The 18448-nt window shown below is 37.2% G+C and overlaps 3 protein-coding genes across 5 annotated transcripts; all 3 read left to right on the forward strand.

The window, feature by feature from the left end:
• The first annotated feature begins 1138 nt into the window (after positions 1-1138).
• On the forward strand, positions 1139-9465 carry LOC137739709 (serine/threonine-protein phosphatase 5). 2 transcript variants are annotated; one of them, XM_068479389.1, is made up of 14 exons: positions 1139-1350; positions 2465-2555; positions 2980-3149; positions 3228-3299; positions 4067-4217; positions 5707-5901; positions 6832-6940; positions 7035-7152; positions 7454-7601; positions 7893-8141; positions 8299-8424; positions 8520-8620; positions 8751-8825; positions 8940-9465. In XM_068479389.1, exons 2-14 carry the CDS (start codon positions 2477-2479, stop codon positions 8997-8999), a joined length of 1653 nt encoding a protein of 550 aa, XP_068335490.1. In that variant the 5' UTR covers positions 1139-1350; positions 2465-2476; the 3' UTR covers positions 9000-9465. The 2 variants fall into 2 exon arrangements, with proteins under 2 accessions (XP_068335490.1, XP_068335491.1); XM_068479390.1 differs by lacking the exon at positions 5707-5901 and having other exon boundaries at positions 1140-1350.
• An 878-nt stretch (positions 9466-10343) lies between these two features.
• Positions 10344-14850, forward strand: LOC137739831 (protein MAIN-LIKE 2-like). Of its 2 annotated transcripts, none has more exons than XM_068479553.1 (7): positions 10344-10441; positions 11803-11919; positions 12034-12678; positions 12808-12975; positions 13076-13465; positions 13574-14429; positions 14559-14850. In XM_068479553.1, the coding sequence occupies exons 2-6, from the start codon at positions 11812-11814 to the stop codon at positions 14396-14398; spliced, it is 2136 nt and encodes a 711-aa protein (XP_068335654.1). In that variant the 5' UTR covers positions 10344-10441; positions 11803-11811; the 3' UTR covers positions 14399-14429; positions 14559-14850. The 2 variants fall into 2 exon arrangements, with proteins under 2 accessions (XP_068335654.1, XP_068335655.1); XM_068479554.1 differs by having other exon boundaries at positions 14597-14850.
• A 1632-nt stretch (positions 14851-16482) lies between these two features.
• On the forward strand, positions 16483-17954 carry LOC137741036 (receptor like protein 29-like). Its single transcript, XM_068480844.1, has one exon. The coding sequence runs from the start codon at positions 16525-16527 to the stop codon at positions 17932-17934; it is 1410 nt and encodes a 469-aa protein (XP_068336945.1). The 5' UTR covers positions 16483-16524; the 3' UTR covers positions 17935-17954.
• Positions 17955-18448: the final 494 nt, after the last annotated feature.

Here is an 18448-nt window from a genome sequence, read left to right on the forward strand (position 1 = left end):
ACAGCTAGCTGACTAGCCATTGTATTCAAATTTTTTTTAAGCAATCATGTCGGTTATAACCGATAGGAATGTATATTTAATTTTGAATATAAATATATTCATGTCGGTTATAACCGACAGAAATGTATATTTAATTTTGAATATAAATATATTCTTGTCGGTTATAACCGACATGAATGCTCTATTTTCTAGCCAGCCCCATGCAGCCAGCCCTCTAGCCCTCTTCGATTCTGTGGGGCCTTCTCAGATTCCACAGCCCTCTGACCTAGCCCTCGGTTAGAGATGGTTTTCAGGCTATTTTTGGCCCTCTGGACCCTTCGGTTGGAGATGGCCTAAGCTACACAATATGCAGCCTAATTTGGTATCGAATTCTCTATTATTCAAACCTAAGGCCTCTCACTTCACTTAGAATATTACTAGATCGCAGTATTGAGTAACCGATAGGATGCTAGTTAGCAAGTCTCTAATCTCCAAACTCTTCTCCACCAATACACTACGTACTCATTGTTGTAAAAGTCATTGACAATAAATACAGGACTGTAATTCCAGGCTGGTGCCTGGCCAATCATCACCTCTGTGGCTCCGCCACCACTCATAAGTAATTTTATTTTTTTTGGATTCAAAGCATCTCATAAGTAACTGATAGAAGTAGAACTGTTGAATTATTAAAATAGTGTGCTTTTTATTGTTTTTAAATTAAAGAAGCATGATTAGCTCTAACCATAAATAATTGATAAAAGTTGGTAAATTTAATCTTATATTTAGAATCACATAAACAAAAACCTAAGGAGACAAATAATAATAATAATAAATAATGGAAAATATTTGAAAACTTTGAATAGTAATGATAAGGGCAAAATAAAAGGTAAAGTGAATAGTATCAGGATTGACTTTTTAGTGTAAAAATATGATTTTTCGTTAAAATAAATAATACCGGAAGCTTTTCATTAAATTTTCCTTAAAAAAACCACCAAATTGTGGATGAAATTGTAAAAATTTCAAGTTAGGAAGAAACTAAAGAATTTCTCATAAAAAAATAGGCTTCCTAAAATGAGCAAAAAAAAAAAAAAACAGAGATAAGTTAGTAGGAGCCTCTATCTCTCCTATTGCCCCAAATATATATAGTTTTGCCCTGAAGTCTAAACCCCTTTGTACAATGAACTAGACCAAGTCCCCTCCACTCCTAACAACAACAGCTTCTGATATATCTATCTATCTGATTCCGAAGTCCTATAAAATTAGGGTTTCTCTCTCCCTCTAGCTCTCTCTCTCTCTCTCCCCCTCTCTATCTCTCTCTGGGTATCTCTTTCTCTCTCTGCCGAGATCCGATACTGTCTGCTGATGCAATAGGTATATACTTTCTTCTTTTGGGTTAGTTCCCTGTTTGGTTTCTGAGGAAATGGGTTATTCTTTTGTAATTTATTTTATTCCTCAACTATTTCTTTGAACTGATTCACTGTATGTCTCTCTGTTCGGTTTCTGTTCATGAAGACTTGGAAAAAGATATTAAATTTTTAATTTTTACGGATGATATGTTTGGTTGCTGTTTAATTAGAGTTCACATTGTCTGAGCAAAGTTGTTGTTTCAAGGGTCGTTTTGACTGCTTTCCGGGTCCCAATTTTTGTCGAATATTTCAGAGATTGAAAAGCTAAGAATTTTAAACTGAAAGTGTCAGTTTTGGACAACAGAGGATTTGATTCAGTTTACGTTGTTGGTGATTCAGAATTGTTTTGCTTCACCTGGGTTGTGGGAATCACTAGTTTATGTTTAACAAAACATGATAGAATAGGACATTTTCGAGTTCCAAGGTTAATGGGTCTGTGTCTGTTGTGACACCCTTTTAAGGCGTCAATAGCGTTAGCTTATGCCGAAGTTTTTGAACTTCCTATGTTGTGTGCCACAGTTGTGAAGCTGTTAATCGCTCTAAAGGAGCTAACTTTTGTCCGTAATTAGTAACTGCGGTAACAGAGGAATCTGTTGTGGCCATGTCCAACGCTAAAAGACAATTGCTTGAATGTCTTTTTGGTATTCTGATGGGGAATGAGATTTTTAGACAATTGCATATGAGACATTTCACATTATGTGGCTGTGAACATTTTATTGGGGAAGAATATAGCTTCCGATAGGTAGAAAATATTCATATCATTCGATTGTATGGCAACGTAGAGTTGAGTAGTCATCGGAGGTACATGCATAATTAATTCTGATCCAGTGCTAAGTTGTATTAGAAAATTGATAATGGGCCTTTAGGATGACTAGTATATTAGTTTTTATATTGATTGGTCATTGATTTTTTACTTGAATTGCAATTTATAACTTTTTTTTCTGTCCGAAAGAGATGAACTATTATTGCCTGATATGTCATCTCAACATTACTTGTAGAGCTGATATTGATTCTAACAGGAGGATGAGAAATTAATCATGGAATATGTAATTTGCTAATATTCGATTTTCTTTTTGTAGACGACAAAGTTTATGCCAATCATGGAAACTGAGAATGGTAATGTTAAGCAAGCTGAAGATGCTAAACTACTTGCCAATGAAGCATATAAAGGTAATAATCTGTGTTTCTACAATCCGTCATACCTTTTCTTTTTTTTTTTTTTTTCCTTTTAATTTAATTTCACAGGTATGGCAATGAAATAAATATGCTTTTAATTTCTTTGATTTTATGTACATGTATTTATAAATCAAAATTTAAATAATCAAAATAGATTTGATACGAGTGAGATTTACTTTCGGTGTTGCGGAAAGTTAATCCTAACAAGTGATGGACATTATACATATATCTCACTCTAGTGCTCTGAATTGAATGAATTCAGGTGAGACATTGACTTTATCTATTTGTTTCCTCACAATTGGCAAGAATGCCTCACATAGAGATTAACTTTGAACAGTATTCTATTGATTTGTTTGTACTTGTGGTGCATTTATTTTGGGGTATGATCCGTGTACTCATATTTTCTCTATGATATCAGCTCATAAATTTGCTCAAGCTATTGATCTGTATACACAAGCGATTGAACTAAACAGTCAGAATGCTGTATACTGGGCCAATCGTTCAATTGCCCACCTTAAACTGGAGGAATATGGTAGCGCCATACAAGATGCTTCCAAGGCTATTGAAGTTGATCCCAAATATTCAAAGGCATGTTTTATCTTATCCCCTAGGTTTTGTGCATTTAGACATGTGTGATTGTGTTCTGATGGTTTTCTTTTGTTGCAGGGATACTACAGACGAGGTGCAGCTTATCTTGCTATGGGGAAATTTAAAGAAGCTTTAAAGGATTTTCAGCAGGTGCTTCCTTCAGCACTTTTCTAAAATTGTGACAAAATAATTTTTAATACCTACTATCATAAAAAATAATTTTCAATACCTACTATCATATTAAACTGCAAGAAGTTGAAGCCGCTTTTATTTCCAGCAACCCTTATGATATCAGTACATTTAAAATATCTATATTTGTAGGAGGGTTTTAAACAATATACTCATCATGTGAAAATAGTTATCTGTCTGGTTGGTTGTTTTTTAGTATATACATCTAATAGTGTTTTTGTTAAAGATAAATCTTAAGTTTCTGGAGAGTCAAAGCTGCACATTCAGAAGGTCGTAATTCTTCTTCATTTAATCACTATAAAGTTGCATTTTAAATGTCTCCAAGAGTTTTAGAACAATCTTTGTCCTTATTCATTGTGGCTCACATCTCTTATATGCACATTTACTGGAGCAATGCTAAGCTGTAGCTGGTTATGGTTTGTGCAATTGGAACCTTTACTGAAACATGGTACATCCCCCACTTCTGAGCATGGAGCGATTGGGTTAGACAATCAATTTTCATAAGTTCTATAATCAGAATTTTGAATGTGATAAGACAAGCTTAGGTCTTGTTTGAGAAAAGAAAAATCAAATTGTGCAAAGACTTTTGTATAATGTCGTTGTCTTTCCTTTCATAAATTGATACACAAGAGATGGAGGATGCTTTTGAAAACGTTTGCCAAATTTTCTTTTGGTAGCAATTGTCTTAGATGCTGCATTGTTTGAATTTTTTCCTTGATCTAAAATAGGTCAAAAGAATCTGTCCAAATGATCCTGATGCTACCAAGAAATTGAAGGAATGTGAGAAAGCAGTGATGAAGCTTAAATTTGCTGAAGCAATATCTGTACCGGAGGCTGAAAGGCGTCCTGTAGCTGATTCTATTAATTATCGTTCTATAGGTATTAGTGTTGTTGGTTTTATGCTGCTTCATTTCTTGTTATGTTTGTCCAGGTTTTTCCACTTTCTTCTGCTTATCTTATATAGATTTTATTTTTCATTTTTCGTTTCAAATTTTTGTAGAATTTCATCATCATATGTTTCAAGCAATGGATTTTGTTTATTGTTTAAAAATTTGTTAAGAGTTGCTTGTCCATGCTTCTGAATGTTGATAAGCGTTCAAGGCATTATATGAAACTTATTCTTTGAAACGTACTCAAGTGCATGCTATTGCAAAAAAGTGAATGCGATAGCAGCCCTATGTATCCCCTGTTTTGTTCTATTCTTTTTAGTGAAATTGGTTTCTTATTAAAGAAAAATATAGCAGCTTGATTTGACTACTTAAAGATCTTCTCTTTTAGGTTTGAAGTTTTGTTAACTGCAAGATTTGCTCTTGCCAATAATGGTGTCTGTTTTATTTTCTTGGAAATGTATGATGGCGCCTGATTTTTATTTCATGATTCTGTGAATACCTGATTCATTTTCATTTCTTTGTGATATCCTGAACTTTTTTACTGATCTCTCTTTGTATCAGTTCTACCTGAGCCATTATATAGTGCACTATTACCATAGTTCTGAATTTTTTTTGTCTGAACTCCCAAGGGATATTTAAGAATTTCAAATCTCTAATTTTCACGAATATGTGTAATTAATGAAAGGTGGTTTTAGATTTCTCATTTATTGATTCTGGATTAAGCAGGTTTAGAGCTCTTATAGCAGCTTCCATGTTTGATAAGTTTGAGTGTGTTTCTAAGATTCGGTAGTGTTGGTTGCATTGGTAGTGGGCACTATTAGGGTAGATATGGGAGCTGCAGAAGTGAGCATGTTGGCCATGCTGTGTACCAAAACTATAGTCATGGCTGTAGGGACGGAACTGGTGGTATTTGGGTAGTATTTGTACTGGTGATTTTGTCAGTGCTATGGTTCAGAGGGTCCAATATTACCTAGAATTCCCTCTTTTTTTACTTTTCATTTTTTTTATTGAACAATTGATCATTTGCACATTCAAATTTCATTAATTGGGGCGTTTAGTAGGCATATTTTGGATGAATGATTTTTTGTTGAGTTGACTCTGATATGGAAGGATCCCTCATGTCGGTTTCCCTCGTCTCTTATGTTGGTTACACTTCATGGTTTATTTGGGACGACATGGTTATCCCAAATTGTTTTTTACAGATGGATGAACTGTACACACAAAGTTAATGCCCTATAATTTACGCATTAGCTGCATCTGTTTCTGTTGGCATCAGGGGTAGGATCTTTTTTCTTGTCCTGTTTGCTCGTTAGTGAGGAATCAGTTCCTGAAACATGTATTCCTCAGTTTAGTTAGTACCGATAAGCTTGATCAGCATTAAGTAACTGATTAGCATTTCATTTCAAAATTCTATTAATGTGCACTATACTAAATGGTGTCTGTTAACAGCATTAATTATAGTATTCTTATCATTATAGGAATGGCCCCCAGTACGTCACCAGACTACTACATAGCAGCACTTGGACTAGGAGTTGTGGCAGCATTGGTTATGTTCAGAGCAGAAGTGACTACAGTTCTGACTGCAGTTGTGGCCACAATAGTGGTGGTGATCATGGTGGCCCTGGGGGCCCGTTGGTGGCGTGGCTTCCATGGAAGTCGAGTAAATAACCTAGGTTTGAGTTCACAGTCAATGAAGCATAAGAAAACAGTCGAAGTCACTCTCATAACTTCTAATAGTTGGAAAGTTCTGTTAGGTTCTAGGAGATGTACTGCAAACTAATATATTCATTCACTGCTAATGCATTCTTGATCCTACCATTTAGATAGTAGACTTTCTCGAGAATGGATTTTCAGCCAAACGCATGGTCTTAATGGAGTTAAAAAGAGCTGAACATGGATGATATGTACTCTAGCTAACCCAAGTGGGTAGATCTAGACCTTGTATTATTTTTGCCCAGGTCAACTTTCTTAGAGTGGTTGAACTTTGTTTGCTTGTTCTAAAGTCTATGTTGCTCTGGATCTGAAGTTGGTCACAGAAAATTGGAACAGAAAAACCGAGTTTGCAATACTAAGAAAATAATCAAACCAGGAAGCTTAAAGTATTCATCTTAATGTGAATAAGAATTCTCATGAGCGGATATGTGTTTCTTCTGTTTGTGTTTATTTGTTTGTCTGCATTATCTAGCTTCATTTGGTTAGCAACTTTGATTTTCTGAACTCAGTTCAAATGTGGCATATTTTTTGGTACAGCTGCACGTGTCGTAAAAGTTTATCACTTACTGCAATGCAATTGAGTTGCTAATTTGTTTTGTAGATATTGATGACTGATTGAGCATCCATCCTTTTGACATGTACATTCGTGTAGAAAATAGTTTGTTCCGTATTATTAACATTTGATGCCTTGGTGAAGGTCATGCATGTACCCATGTAAAAGTAGTGCCCTTGAATTTTATAGATTATATAAGTGGAGGCACTCTCTTATGGCCAAAACCTCACTCTTAACTAATGATATAATGAGGTCTTATTTACGTCTATATAGGGTAAAGCTTATTTACGTCCTTTAGCACTCGAGCTAATGAAACTGATATCTGTTTCAACTTCAGATGTGGAGCCACAATATGCCGGTGCAAGGATAGAAGGGGATGTTGTTACTTTGGATTTTGTGAAGAAAATGATGGAGGATTTCAAGAATCAGAAGAATTTACACCAACGGTATGTGTGGGAATTACAATACTCACTGTCATGGACCTTGGCAGCAAGATGTTTTTAGACACTCTTTTCACTTCATCTGGCATCGATATTGCAGATATGCGTTCCAAATTGTCTTACAGACGAAAGAAATGTTGCAAGCCATGCCTTCTCTGGTTGATATAAATATTGCTAAGGGCAATCATTTTACCGTTTGTGGTGACGTACATGGGCAGGTAATAGATTTCTTCCATATCCATAAGATACTGGATCAAGTGCTTGATTTGACTTTGAACAACATCAACATCGTAGAAGGTTAATTCATAGAGAAATAAAGGGATTTGACCGGTAAATGTCAAATACTAGGTGAAACAATAGATATTTCAATTTCATATTGTCTTATGGTATTTCTGAAGTCAACCTAGTCCGACTAATGTATTATAGCTTCTAGTTTTGGTAGTTTTGGTGGTTGTCTACATGATATGTATCTATTTATGTTTTAGGCACTCTCTCATTTGTTTGTTTGTGTGCCTGCAGTTCTATGATCTTCTAAATATTTTTGAGCTTAACGGGCTTCCTTCAGATGAGAATCCATATCTATTCAATGGAGACTTTGTGGACAGGGGATCTTTTTCTTTGGAGGTGATCCTAACATTGTTTGCTTTTAAGTGCATGTCTCCATCAGGTGAATCCTTTTGTTTTCTTGATCGGTTTATAATTTTTTGTTAAGTCTAGGTATATTTTTTTAGGCCTTCCATATCTTTTGCGAAGTCATGTTGAAGTCACTTTTCAATTACTTCGTTGTGGGATATTACCTTGTTGCTCCTTTCAACGTCAATATTAACTCCGATATTCATTTAACACTCATTTCCTTTGCTCAGTAATCTGACCATGTTCTACTCTTTTCAATTTAAAAGAAATCATGTTCTGAATTGATAACACTCATTTCCGTTTATTATTTTTTTTTAATTTTCAGCAATATATCTCGCAAGAGGAAATCATGAGAGCAAGAGCATGAATAGGATTTATGGTTTTGAGGGCGAGGTCCAGTCCAAATTAAGCGACAAGTTTGTGGAGCTGTTTGCTGAAGTTTTTTGTTGTCTACCACTGGCTCATGTAATAAATGGGAAGGTTTTTGTAGTCCATGGGGGTCTTTTCAGCGTTGATGGAGTGAAACTCAGCGACATTAGAGCAATTAATCGGTTTTGTGAGCCTCCTGAGGAAGGTAATTTATTACATCCCCTCCCTTTATTCTGCTTTTCGATTACGTCTGTTATTGCCCTTAACCAGGTGGATTTAAAGTTTGAAAATATGTCATCACAAACCTTCTGTAAATTAATTAGTAGGCCGATTTTATATTTGTTTTTTCTGGGTTTCATCAGGGTTAATGTGTGAATTGCTGTGGAGTGATCCACAGCCTGCACCTGGAAGAGGACCAAGCAAGCGAGGTGTAGGTCTTTCTTTTGGTGGCGATGTGACAAAAAGATTTTTGCAGGAAAACAATTTAGGTAAATTACTAGTGTTGACAAGTTATTTTACTGAAGTTAGTAGTGATACTTATCAAAAGATGTACTGGAGGATTTACATGGCTGTTAATATACAGATTTAGTTGTGCGATCTCATGAAGTAAAGGACGAGGGTTATGAGATTGAGCATGATGGGAAACTTATCACTGTCTTTTCTGCTCCAAATTACTGTGATCAGGTAACTGAATGATGGCTACTCGGCTACTCTTCGATCATTACTAAATCTTCTAAAATTGTTGTGCATGAACTTTATTGAAGCTTGTTTTTTGCACATATGATAATTTTGTTTTATGGTTCCGGCGTTGCAGATGGGTAACAAGGGTGCCTTTATCCGTTTCGAAGCACCAGATTTGAAGCCGAACATTGTTACTTTCTCAGCAGTGGTCAGTGTTTCCTGTCAATTTAACTGCTCCATATTTTTTTAACATGCGCGCGCACACTGTACACTAATGACGTGTCTCGTTGCACTAAAAAAATTTCCTTGTATAATATCGCAGCCACATCCTGACGTCAAGCCAATGGCATATGCGAACAACTTCCTCCGAATGTTTCAGTAATTTATTTGTCCGAGTGCAAGTGCCAACACAGTTGAATACGACTTTGCTTCAGAAGCCTATTGGAGGAGGGGTTGGTGCATGTTGACAACTGCAGTATCTTGTCGCGATTACTTCCCGTAAAGATGGTTCTTTTCATTTTATGTATCTTTCTTGTTCTTGTTCTTGTTCTTCTTCCGACTAGGACGAGAATATTTCAGGCATTTTCTTTGAAGTCGTTTGTGTTCTTATGCTTGCTCCTGGAAGCCAGGTTTAGAGACGAAAGTCATAACCCTATGGAGAATGACTGCCAGCTAAAGCTCATGGCGTTTGCTTCGTGTTTATTTTTATGAATTTTGATGGGTTTCTATTTTTTTTTCGCCGGTATTTTGGATCTTCAAAATACCGGCGTAAATATGTCATCAAATTTGTTCTTTTTGTTTTTGAATTCGTTGCAACCATATAACTTGTAAATATTTGAATTTATACCTGATTTTGACCTGGAAAATATCTCAAGTGCCTGCAATAAAGTTGTCATCCCACAGCCTAGACTGGAGAGAGCAATAGAATCATCCTGCATGAGGGGAAATACGCGTTTTCCGTTTCATTGTCTTCTCTCTCGTCATGTGACTCTTTTGCATTCAGGTATAAATGAGAATGTACTATACTAGTAATTACTTGTCATTCTTGTCAAGAAAACGGAATAATCGGATTAATTTTATTGTTCCCTTGACTTTCCAATGTGTACGGTTGCATCAACTCAAAATCAATCGGCAATGTTTTCTATATGATTGAAACTATTATACACGGATCAGGTAATGGGAGAGCATGCGTAGCGTGTAACTTATTCTGATGCCATGCTAGAATGTTGATATCGAACGCAAAGCCAATTGATAAGAGCTAGAGACAATATTTTGAGTGATGAGTTATATCGTAACTTAATTGTAACACATTACGAGAGATCCAAATTGAAAAGGTTATGACGGCCACTACGTGTAATTCTTGAACAACATAAATTAAAGAAGAGTACAAAAATCAAGGGTTTCTCAATGGTATGCTATTGACGTATTGCAGAATTATCGTCAAGTTAAACTACAATATCACTATATAAGCCGATTTTAGCTTAGTTTATTAAGAACACTCACCTTTCCACCTAAAATGCCGAGTTCGAATTTCCCACCCAATATTGTTGTATCAAAGAAATAAAGAGCTTCAAAATCTTGGGCCCAATATCAGGCCCAAACAAATTCATTTTTCAGGTTACCCAATTTTAAGGTTGGGCTCGGGTTAGGGCAGTGAAACCCACCCAAAATCAAGCCCTGGTAAGAAAAGAAATAGAAAAATGAAAAATCAGTACTTTGTGTTTTGTCTTAGCTTCCATCGTCGTTTCGACATTGGAGGACTTGAATTGCTTGCGTTCGTCGCCCCAGCTCTCCGGCGTCGTTTTGGCTCGATTTGCATTTCAGGTTTGTTTATTTCCTCCTCATCATTTGCCCCCCATAAAGTCTCTTCCTTCTTTCTTCTAATCCGTCTAACCCTTCCCTTCTCAGCTCCCTGTTTGGTTTCCGAGAAAATTTAATTCTCCAACTTTCTCAAGAAATTTTATTTCTCAAATACACCACCACCGTCTTCGGCTCACTTCAATTTCTGAGAAAAATGAAACTAAAACCAGCTGATAACATAACTGACACAGAATCTAGTTTTTTTTTTTCCTTTTATTTTCTCGGAAGCCAAACGGGGGGTTTTGATTTTGGTTGTGATTATGATTGAGGATTAACTGTGTTTGGATTAAATAATAAGCTATGGTTTGCAGAGTTTATAGCGTTATGGATATGAACTTTTGAAATGTAGAGTGGATTTCTGTGGCAATTAATCCTTGAATTGGATTAGTTAATTTAATTGGGGGTCTTAATTAGGGTTTTGGGTGCTGTATCTTAGTTGCTATACCTTTCGGATGGTAATTGAATTGTGAAGATAAATGAAGAAGGTAAGTGGAGCTTCAAGTCTTAGTGTATTAGCTGAGAGAAATTGATCTTACCAGGTTGCACCATTGCTCGGTTCTTCGAAAAGTACAAGAGGAATTGAAATGCATTGTGGTGCGTGATGATGTTCATCTGAGCAAATTTAGGGTGCATGATGATGATTTTCCATTACGTCTCGCATTTTTGGTTTTTGGATAGGGAGAGGAAAAGGAAAGGAGGATTCTTGAAAGTGTTTATTCAAACGAAAAGCGTTTGAATGATGTCCTTGCTCTTTCATATAACATGTAGATGAGTGAATGTTTATGGGTAAAAGTTATTCATTTGTCATGAATTAAGAATGACAGTTCATGGGAAGAATTGTGATTGAAAAAGAGGACATATTCCAAAGAGCGTGCTTAGACTTTCTCGAATGAAAACAAACTGCGGTATGAGAGTTTCATTATGTTTTGACCTTTAAAATTCTAGCACTTGACATATTGGAAATTGCAAAGATTAAGACCGTAAATACAAGTCTCTTAATTTGACCCGAGTAGGTTTAGAATGCACAAAATGCTTTCAATTCTAATGTAAATGAAGCTTTTTGTTTGCTGGTTCTTTCCAACTGCAACAATTTTCATATTTATTCTAACTTGTGCTCCAATTTACCTCATTCCAATATGCTTGCAAAGCTTCCTGGAGCTGAAACTCATTGTTTTGTGTAAATTTGATACAAGTGAGAGGCAAACATAGAGTATAGTCGATTCCTTCTGTAATTTTGTCGTTACTGAGTTTAACGGATTTACTATCTATGATTATGAATTAAGATGCTGCTATGGAGCTAATACACTGGGTGATATTTTCTGTAGTTGGCAGTAATGGAAATGATACTGGTGGACCCTTATGGGACAAATCCCGGACCAATTGATGGTTCAGTGCTTTATGATCAGGACAAGCATGTGTCTTCAGCAGTTTGGGATGGACAGGTGCGGTGAACAATTTAATGAACCATATAAGGCCTTTTACCATTTCCTTCCGTCTTTTTTAATTAGCTATTTTTTCTGATCTGGATGATAATATATATTATTAACTACCTACAGGAACGTGGTGCACTCAGATGTCATGAACACACTTCAAAGCTTGATCAATGGACACTCACGGAGAAACAGGTTGAGTTGGTAGAGAAGGCTGGATTTGGTTATTTAAGATGGATTCCGGCAATCAGTCTAGATAACCCACTCATTTCTGCACTAGTTGAAAGGTGGAGGAGAGAAACAAACACTTTTCACCTTAATGTTGGAGAATTGACGGTAACTCTTAAGGATGTCGCACTATTGCTTGGACTAGCAATTGATGGAGACCCTGTAATTGGTATAACACATACCACCTGCAACTCAGTTTGTGACAGGTATCTCGGAAAAGTACCAGAATCTAGTTATACTAGCGGTGGAATGGTGAAGCTAAGCTGGTTGAAAGAGTTCTTTTCCCATTGTCCCAAAGATGCACCACTCGAAGTGATTGAATGTCATACCCGTGCATACCTCTTATATCTTGTTGGAAGTACAATATTTTCCACAACTACTGGGAATAAAGTCCCTGTCATGTACCTTCCACTGTTCGAGAATTTTGACAATTGTGGGAGATATGCCTGGGGGGCAGCAGCATTGTCATTCTTGTACAGGGCACTGGGAAATGCCTCTCTGAGATCTCAAAGTACAATTAGTGGTTGTTTAACGCTACTACAGGTTATCTACGTGTCTTTTTATTTCTTTTGTATTTTCTATTTTTTGAGCAGTTCCTTTGGCTCTTATTTGCAGTTGCTTCTTGTTGACATCTTTCTTTTTCTTTTTATATTTCATATCATATTTTTGCAGTGCTGGAGTTACTTTCACCTAAATATTGGACGACCAAAGCTCAATACAGGTTCAATGCATGATCGTTTTCCTTTTGTGCTTAGCTGGAAAGGAAAGCAAAGTGGGCCAACAACAAACCGTGATGTAGTGTTTTATCGTAAAGCTCTGGATTCCTTGAAACCATGTGATGTTAGTTTTTCCTTCTTCTTTCCATCGATAACTGAGTCAGTTGATATGCTAGTTTTAATGTATGATATAAAAATAAATTTGACATGGCGTTGGCTTATAGGTGGAGTGGCTTCCATATAGAACTATGGACAGTACAGTGATTCCAGAAGATATCAAGAGCAATCTGAATATAGGGAGGTCAAAAACAATGCTGATATGCTTTGACAAGGCAGAAAGGCATCTCCCAAACCGTTGCCTAAGGCAATACGGCATGTCTCAGTCAATCCCAGAGGATGTACAGCGATGGGAGAGAAAAAGTCGCGGAGTTGACGGTGGGGTTGACTTGTCAGGAAAAATGGAGTCAGAGCTTAATGAATGGCTGGAGCATCGATATCATATTGTTGAAGGTGATGATGGTGCAGATGAAAGTGATTATATGCTGTGGTACCTGAAAATTACACGTAAATTTATAGGGAGGCCTATATCTCTCTCCTCTGAGTTTCAAATAACGGTAATATTGTATTGAATAAGTAAAATTATAATTTATTGGTTATTGGCAAGTGTAAGGATAAGGAGATGGTGCATTATCTTTAAATGATAACGTTATTAACTTTTGCAGAATGCTGGGTTGAGGGATATTGCACGCATAGCAGATACATTTGTAACAGACGGGTTGGACCAAAAACAAGCTGATTCAATTGAAGAAATCAGAAGTATTGCGCATCAATGTTTGAGGGACCAGATTTGTGGTCCAGACATACCATCACCCACCCCACAAAATGAATTTGGGAAAAGGATAAGAGGAAAGGAGAGGGTAAGAAGAAAAGGTATGGGAAGACGTTTGCGGAAGGATGATCCAGCACAATATATTACTGCTAGTGAGGACGATCAATCCCAGTTTTGTGGTACCAATGTCAGGGTTGAGCAGATACGTTTTCAGGATGTACACAGTGAAGATCATTCGCAGCTATATCCTGTTGACAGTGAGGTCACTGCTTTGCATATGATCAACGGAGATGATGAGGATGAGAATATGCAGCTATGCAGTGCCGACATGGGGTTTGATCATTCAGAGCTAAGCCATGCGGCTACTGTGGAAGGTAATTCTGAGCTAATCCGTGCGGTTGTGAAGTTTGATGATGCGCAGCTTTTTGAAGCAACCGAAAAGATCGACTCACAGCTTCGTGATACCATAAATGAAGTCAAGGACTCACAACTGTCTGATTCAACTAAGGTAGTTGATACACAGATGTGCAATGCAACTAAGGTCATTGACTCACAGCTCCGTGGTGCACATAACGAGGTTGATGACTCAGAGCTTCCTCATGTTACGAGTGAGAGTGATCCACAAGCATCGAAAGTTGAAGCAGAGGTTGTTCCAGAGCCTTCTCTTGAAACTCCTCAGGACATTGCCCAGCAGAGTAAATGTAGTGTCGTAGTATAATATAAAGCCGCCATCATGCAATTTTTCTGAGGTAATCCATTCACACGAGTAAAGACGTGTACTCTGATCTGATAATTCTTCGATCTTATTTGTACTATTTTCTGCTTTCATTTGTTCTATATACCAGATGAATCTGTAATTCCATTTTATTGTTTGACAGGCAGCGCGAGCGTAACTATACGAATTGCAAATGTGCAGCTAGATTAGCAGTCTTGGGGAAGTAAGCTGGCAACAAGATGCTTCGGTTCATGTTAATTATTCTACTGTTTTGTGCTGTAACAATTTTATGTCTGATCTATTTTTATAACGTCATCTTCGTCTTTAGGTTATCGATTATTCACTTTCGTTTCCAAATGTAAAGATTACTGGAAGTTGTGTCTGTTCAGGTACTGGAAATAATGTATAATTTCATGTATATTATGATCCCTCTGAAAATTTTGAAGTTTCGATTTTTCCCGTTGGGTTTTTGTTGTTTTGTATACAAGCGAGTAGCGATAATGGGGGAGGAAAATCGAACCCGAGATCTTGAGTGATGATTGTTTTTTTACTGACGGAGCTACAAGTCGCTTATCGTGGGATGCTTTTATTTCTTGAAGAAAATGTAAGGGACAAATGGGCCCTTAAATCTGAATAACAGGGGACCATTACTTAGGGTAGTTCATATTTTGAGACACAAACTATTCCTTTCACCATAATTTAGATAATTTACAGAGAGTATTTGGTTGATTGGATTAAAACCCTTTTGTATTTTTTTGGTCGAAAGTCTTGTGTAGTGTCAGGCAACTAGCACAACTCTAAACGCTCCAATTTAGCCCTCGTGTGGGGTCTACGATTCGGTTCAAATGGATAATTCACTGTATTTAAAGTATGTTGAAGAAAGAAACGAATAACTCTGCCCAACTTAAATTAATGAAACTTATCCATTTTAGTTATGCTAAAATGATAGGATTATAAGGGATAGGTTTTATTCATAAAACGGTTATGTTCAAATCTCTTTTCAAATCCCTTCCGAAAAAAGAACCCCAAACGAAACTTTAAAGTTAAGTAAAACTTACTCTACCATATGGTGGTCTATATGAAAACTAAAAACTTCCAAAGATTGGGTTTAGGGTTTAGTTTCAGCAACTTTTTTTTTTTTTTTTCTTTTTTAACAACACTAGTCATTAAGATTTGAACTCTAAACCTCTTCGAACAAAATCTCGAACAAAGTCAAAAACTGCAAGGTGTGAGGTGAAATTGTTATGTGCTCAGCTTTAGGCATTCAGTAGCACAAGTTCAATGTTTTGTGCTACTATGCGACACTGCCCTGGTTTGCACTTTCATGTCATGGTTTTCTGTGAAAACCATTTTTTAAGTTGAAGGCTTTTGTTTATTAAACTCAACCGTTTACACCTGAATTTCATGTTGGGAGAGGACAAGAGTAGCAATTAATTTTGTGGGGATGAAATTCCAATGCAAACTATTTTTGTCGTTGAAAACCAAAACCTGAAAACTACTTTCTTTTCAAAATTTGATCTTAAATTTTTATTTCTTGAAAATTGAAATTTAAAATAAAAAAACTAAAAATTAAAAACAAAATAATTATCAAATTGATCCGTTGCTTAACAATAGGAAAACAAAATTGTGTGTGTGGGAAAAGTGAAACATGCCCCCTTCAAGGTCCCTCGATCTCTTGACCCTACCTGTGCTTTCAAATTATCAAATTCGGATTTGAATCCTCTCATGAGCAAAAGAGACGGAGCCTCCTGACCTAAATACACGAATCGTTGGATTTTGATTCAACGACTACAATTATTATAATTTTTAAAGGAATCATCTGTTTGTAACCGTTGAATTTTGATCATGTGTTTAGGTCAAGAGGCTACGTCTCTCTGGAGAGGATCCAAATCCATCAAATTCTTACTCATATTACTCAGATGTCATGATTCCCCCTTCCCCCATTGATTTTCACCACTCCTCCTATCACTTCAATCACTTGTCCTACAACTCACCCTCTCTCTCTCTCTCTCTCTCTCTCTCTCTCTCTCTCTCTCTCTCTCTCTCTCTCTCTCTCTCTCTCTCTCTCTCTCTCTCTCTCTCTAGCACTCACATGAAGTGAAAACCCCATCTAAAAGCCAGACAACAAAATGCTGCAACTCACCAAACCTGCTCCACACCTTGACACAATGTGCCTTCCCTTCTCACTCCCTCTCCCTCCACTTCTTCTCTTCCTTCTCCTCTCTCTCCCTCCTTCAACCAGCGCCGCCACCAACACCATGCTTCCATCTGAATCAGAAACCCTCTTCAAGATCATGGAATCCATGTCCTCTGATCAACCCTGGAGAATTTCTCACCCTGACCCTTGCCAAGCTTCCTCCTCCTGGCCCGGAATCGAGTGCAAAATCGGAAAAGACAATCGCCCCCATGTCTCCCGGCTAGATTTTGGCTCCCCACCAAACCCCTCCTGCAAAAAAACGGCCGCATTCCCTTCCCTAATCTTCTCCCTCCCATTTCTCCAATCTGCTTTCTTCTTCAACTGCTTCACCCACACAAAAACCACCCTCTCTGTTTCTCAAAACAGAGCATCCTCCCCTGCCTCCCTCCAGCAGCTCAGCCTCCGGTCCAACCCGGCACTCACCGGCCCAATTCCACCTCAAATTTCCTCCCTCAAGTCCCTTGAAATCCTCACGTTGTCACAAAACCGCCTCTCCGGTCCGATCCCACCGGAGATTTTCACCCTCCAGAGACTAATCCACCTTGATTTGAGCTACAACATGTTCACAGGCACCATCCCTCTTCAGCTGGGCAGTCTTAGAAACCTCCAAGGCCTTGATTTGAGCTACAATTCTCTCACAGGCTCCATCCCAGACACAATTGGTCAACTGGTTTTGCTGCAAAAAGTTGACTTCAGCTCCAATCAACTCACAGGCTCCATCCCCAATGGCGTCGAAAAGCTCGGTTTATTGGTTTTCATGGCTCTAAGCAACAACAGGTTAAGTGGGCAATTTCCGAACGGATTGGAAAAGCTGCAGAGCTTGCAGTATTTCATTTTAGACGGCAATCCAATGCACATTCCTCTGCCATTGGAGTTTGGTAAATTGGTGAAACTCCAAGAACTCAGGCTGGCTGATTCCGGCTACTCGGGCACTATCCCGGAATCCTTCTCCCAGCTCAAGAATCTAAGCACTCTGTCGCTGCAGAACAACCGATTAACCGGCAAAATCCCGGTCGGGTTTGGGAGCCTCTCGCACATTTACCACATGAATCTGAGTAGGAACATGTTGGGGGGTGTTGTGCCTTTCAATGCAAGTTTCCTCAAGAGGTTGGGGAGGAACTTGGATCTCAGTGGAAACCCAGGTCTCTGTCTGAGTTCCTCAGAAGCTCACGGTTCGAAAGTTGGAGTTAATGTCTGTGGAAGCAGTGATCAGATTGCTTCACCAGCCTTGCCATCGAAGAATTCTCAAGCTCCTCTTCCATCTGGGATCTCCAAAAACCCATTTTTTCTGTTTGCTGTTTTGTGTGTTTGGAGATTGCATCATCAGATGCTTTTAGTGTGATAAAGTATATTTGTGTTTAATTTAGTCTGATTTATTGGTGATTACCGTAAAATACTTTTAAAAGAAAACTAATGAAAAATGTTTAAAATTTTTAAATTTTAACGATAAGGACAAAATAAAAGGTAGAGTGAATAGTACTAATATTGACTTTTTAGTGTAAAAATACGATTTTTTGTTAAAGTGAACATTATCGAAAGCTTTTCGTTAAAGTGCATTCTCAGTACTGTTTACTTTTAACGAAAAATCATATTTTTATCTTTTTCTTGGTACTATTTACTACATCTTTATTTGTCATTTTTCATTGAAATTAAAAAAAAATTGAACTTTTTGTTATTTTTTTTTTTTAGACAAATAGTAAGATATTATATCAAATATCTAAATTACAGAAAAAATAATTTGAACTTGGATGCAGAAGGAGCACATTGCCTTAACACCAACTTGGCCAAACGCATGTAAGCAACCATCTTTTAATTTGTTTGAGAATTTTTCTTCTTACAAATTTAAATCATGTGGT

The sequence above is a fragment of the Pyrus communis genome, chromosome 7, assembly GCF_963583255.1.
Source record: "Pyrus communis chromosome 7, drPyrComm1.1, whole genome shotgun sequence".
Lineage (NCBI taxonomy): Eukaryota > Viridiplantae > Streptophyta > Magnoliopsida > Rosales > Rosaceae > Pyrus > Pyrus communis.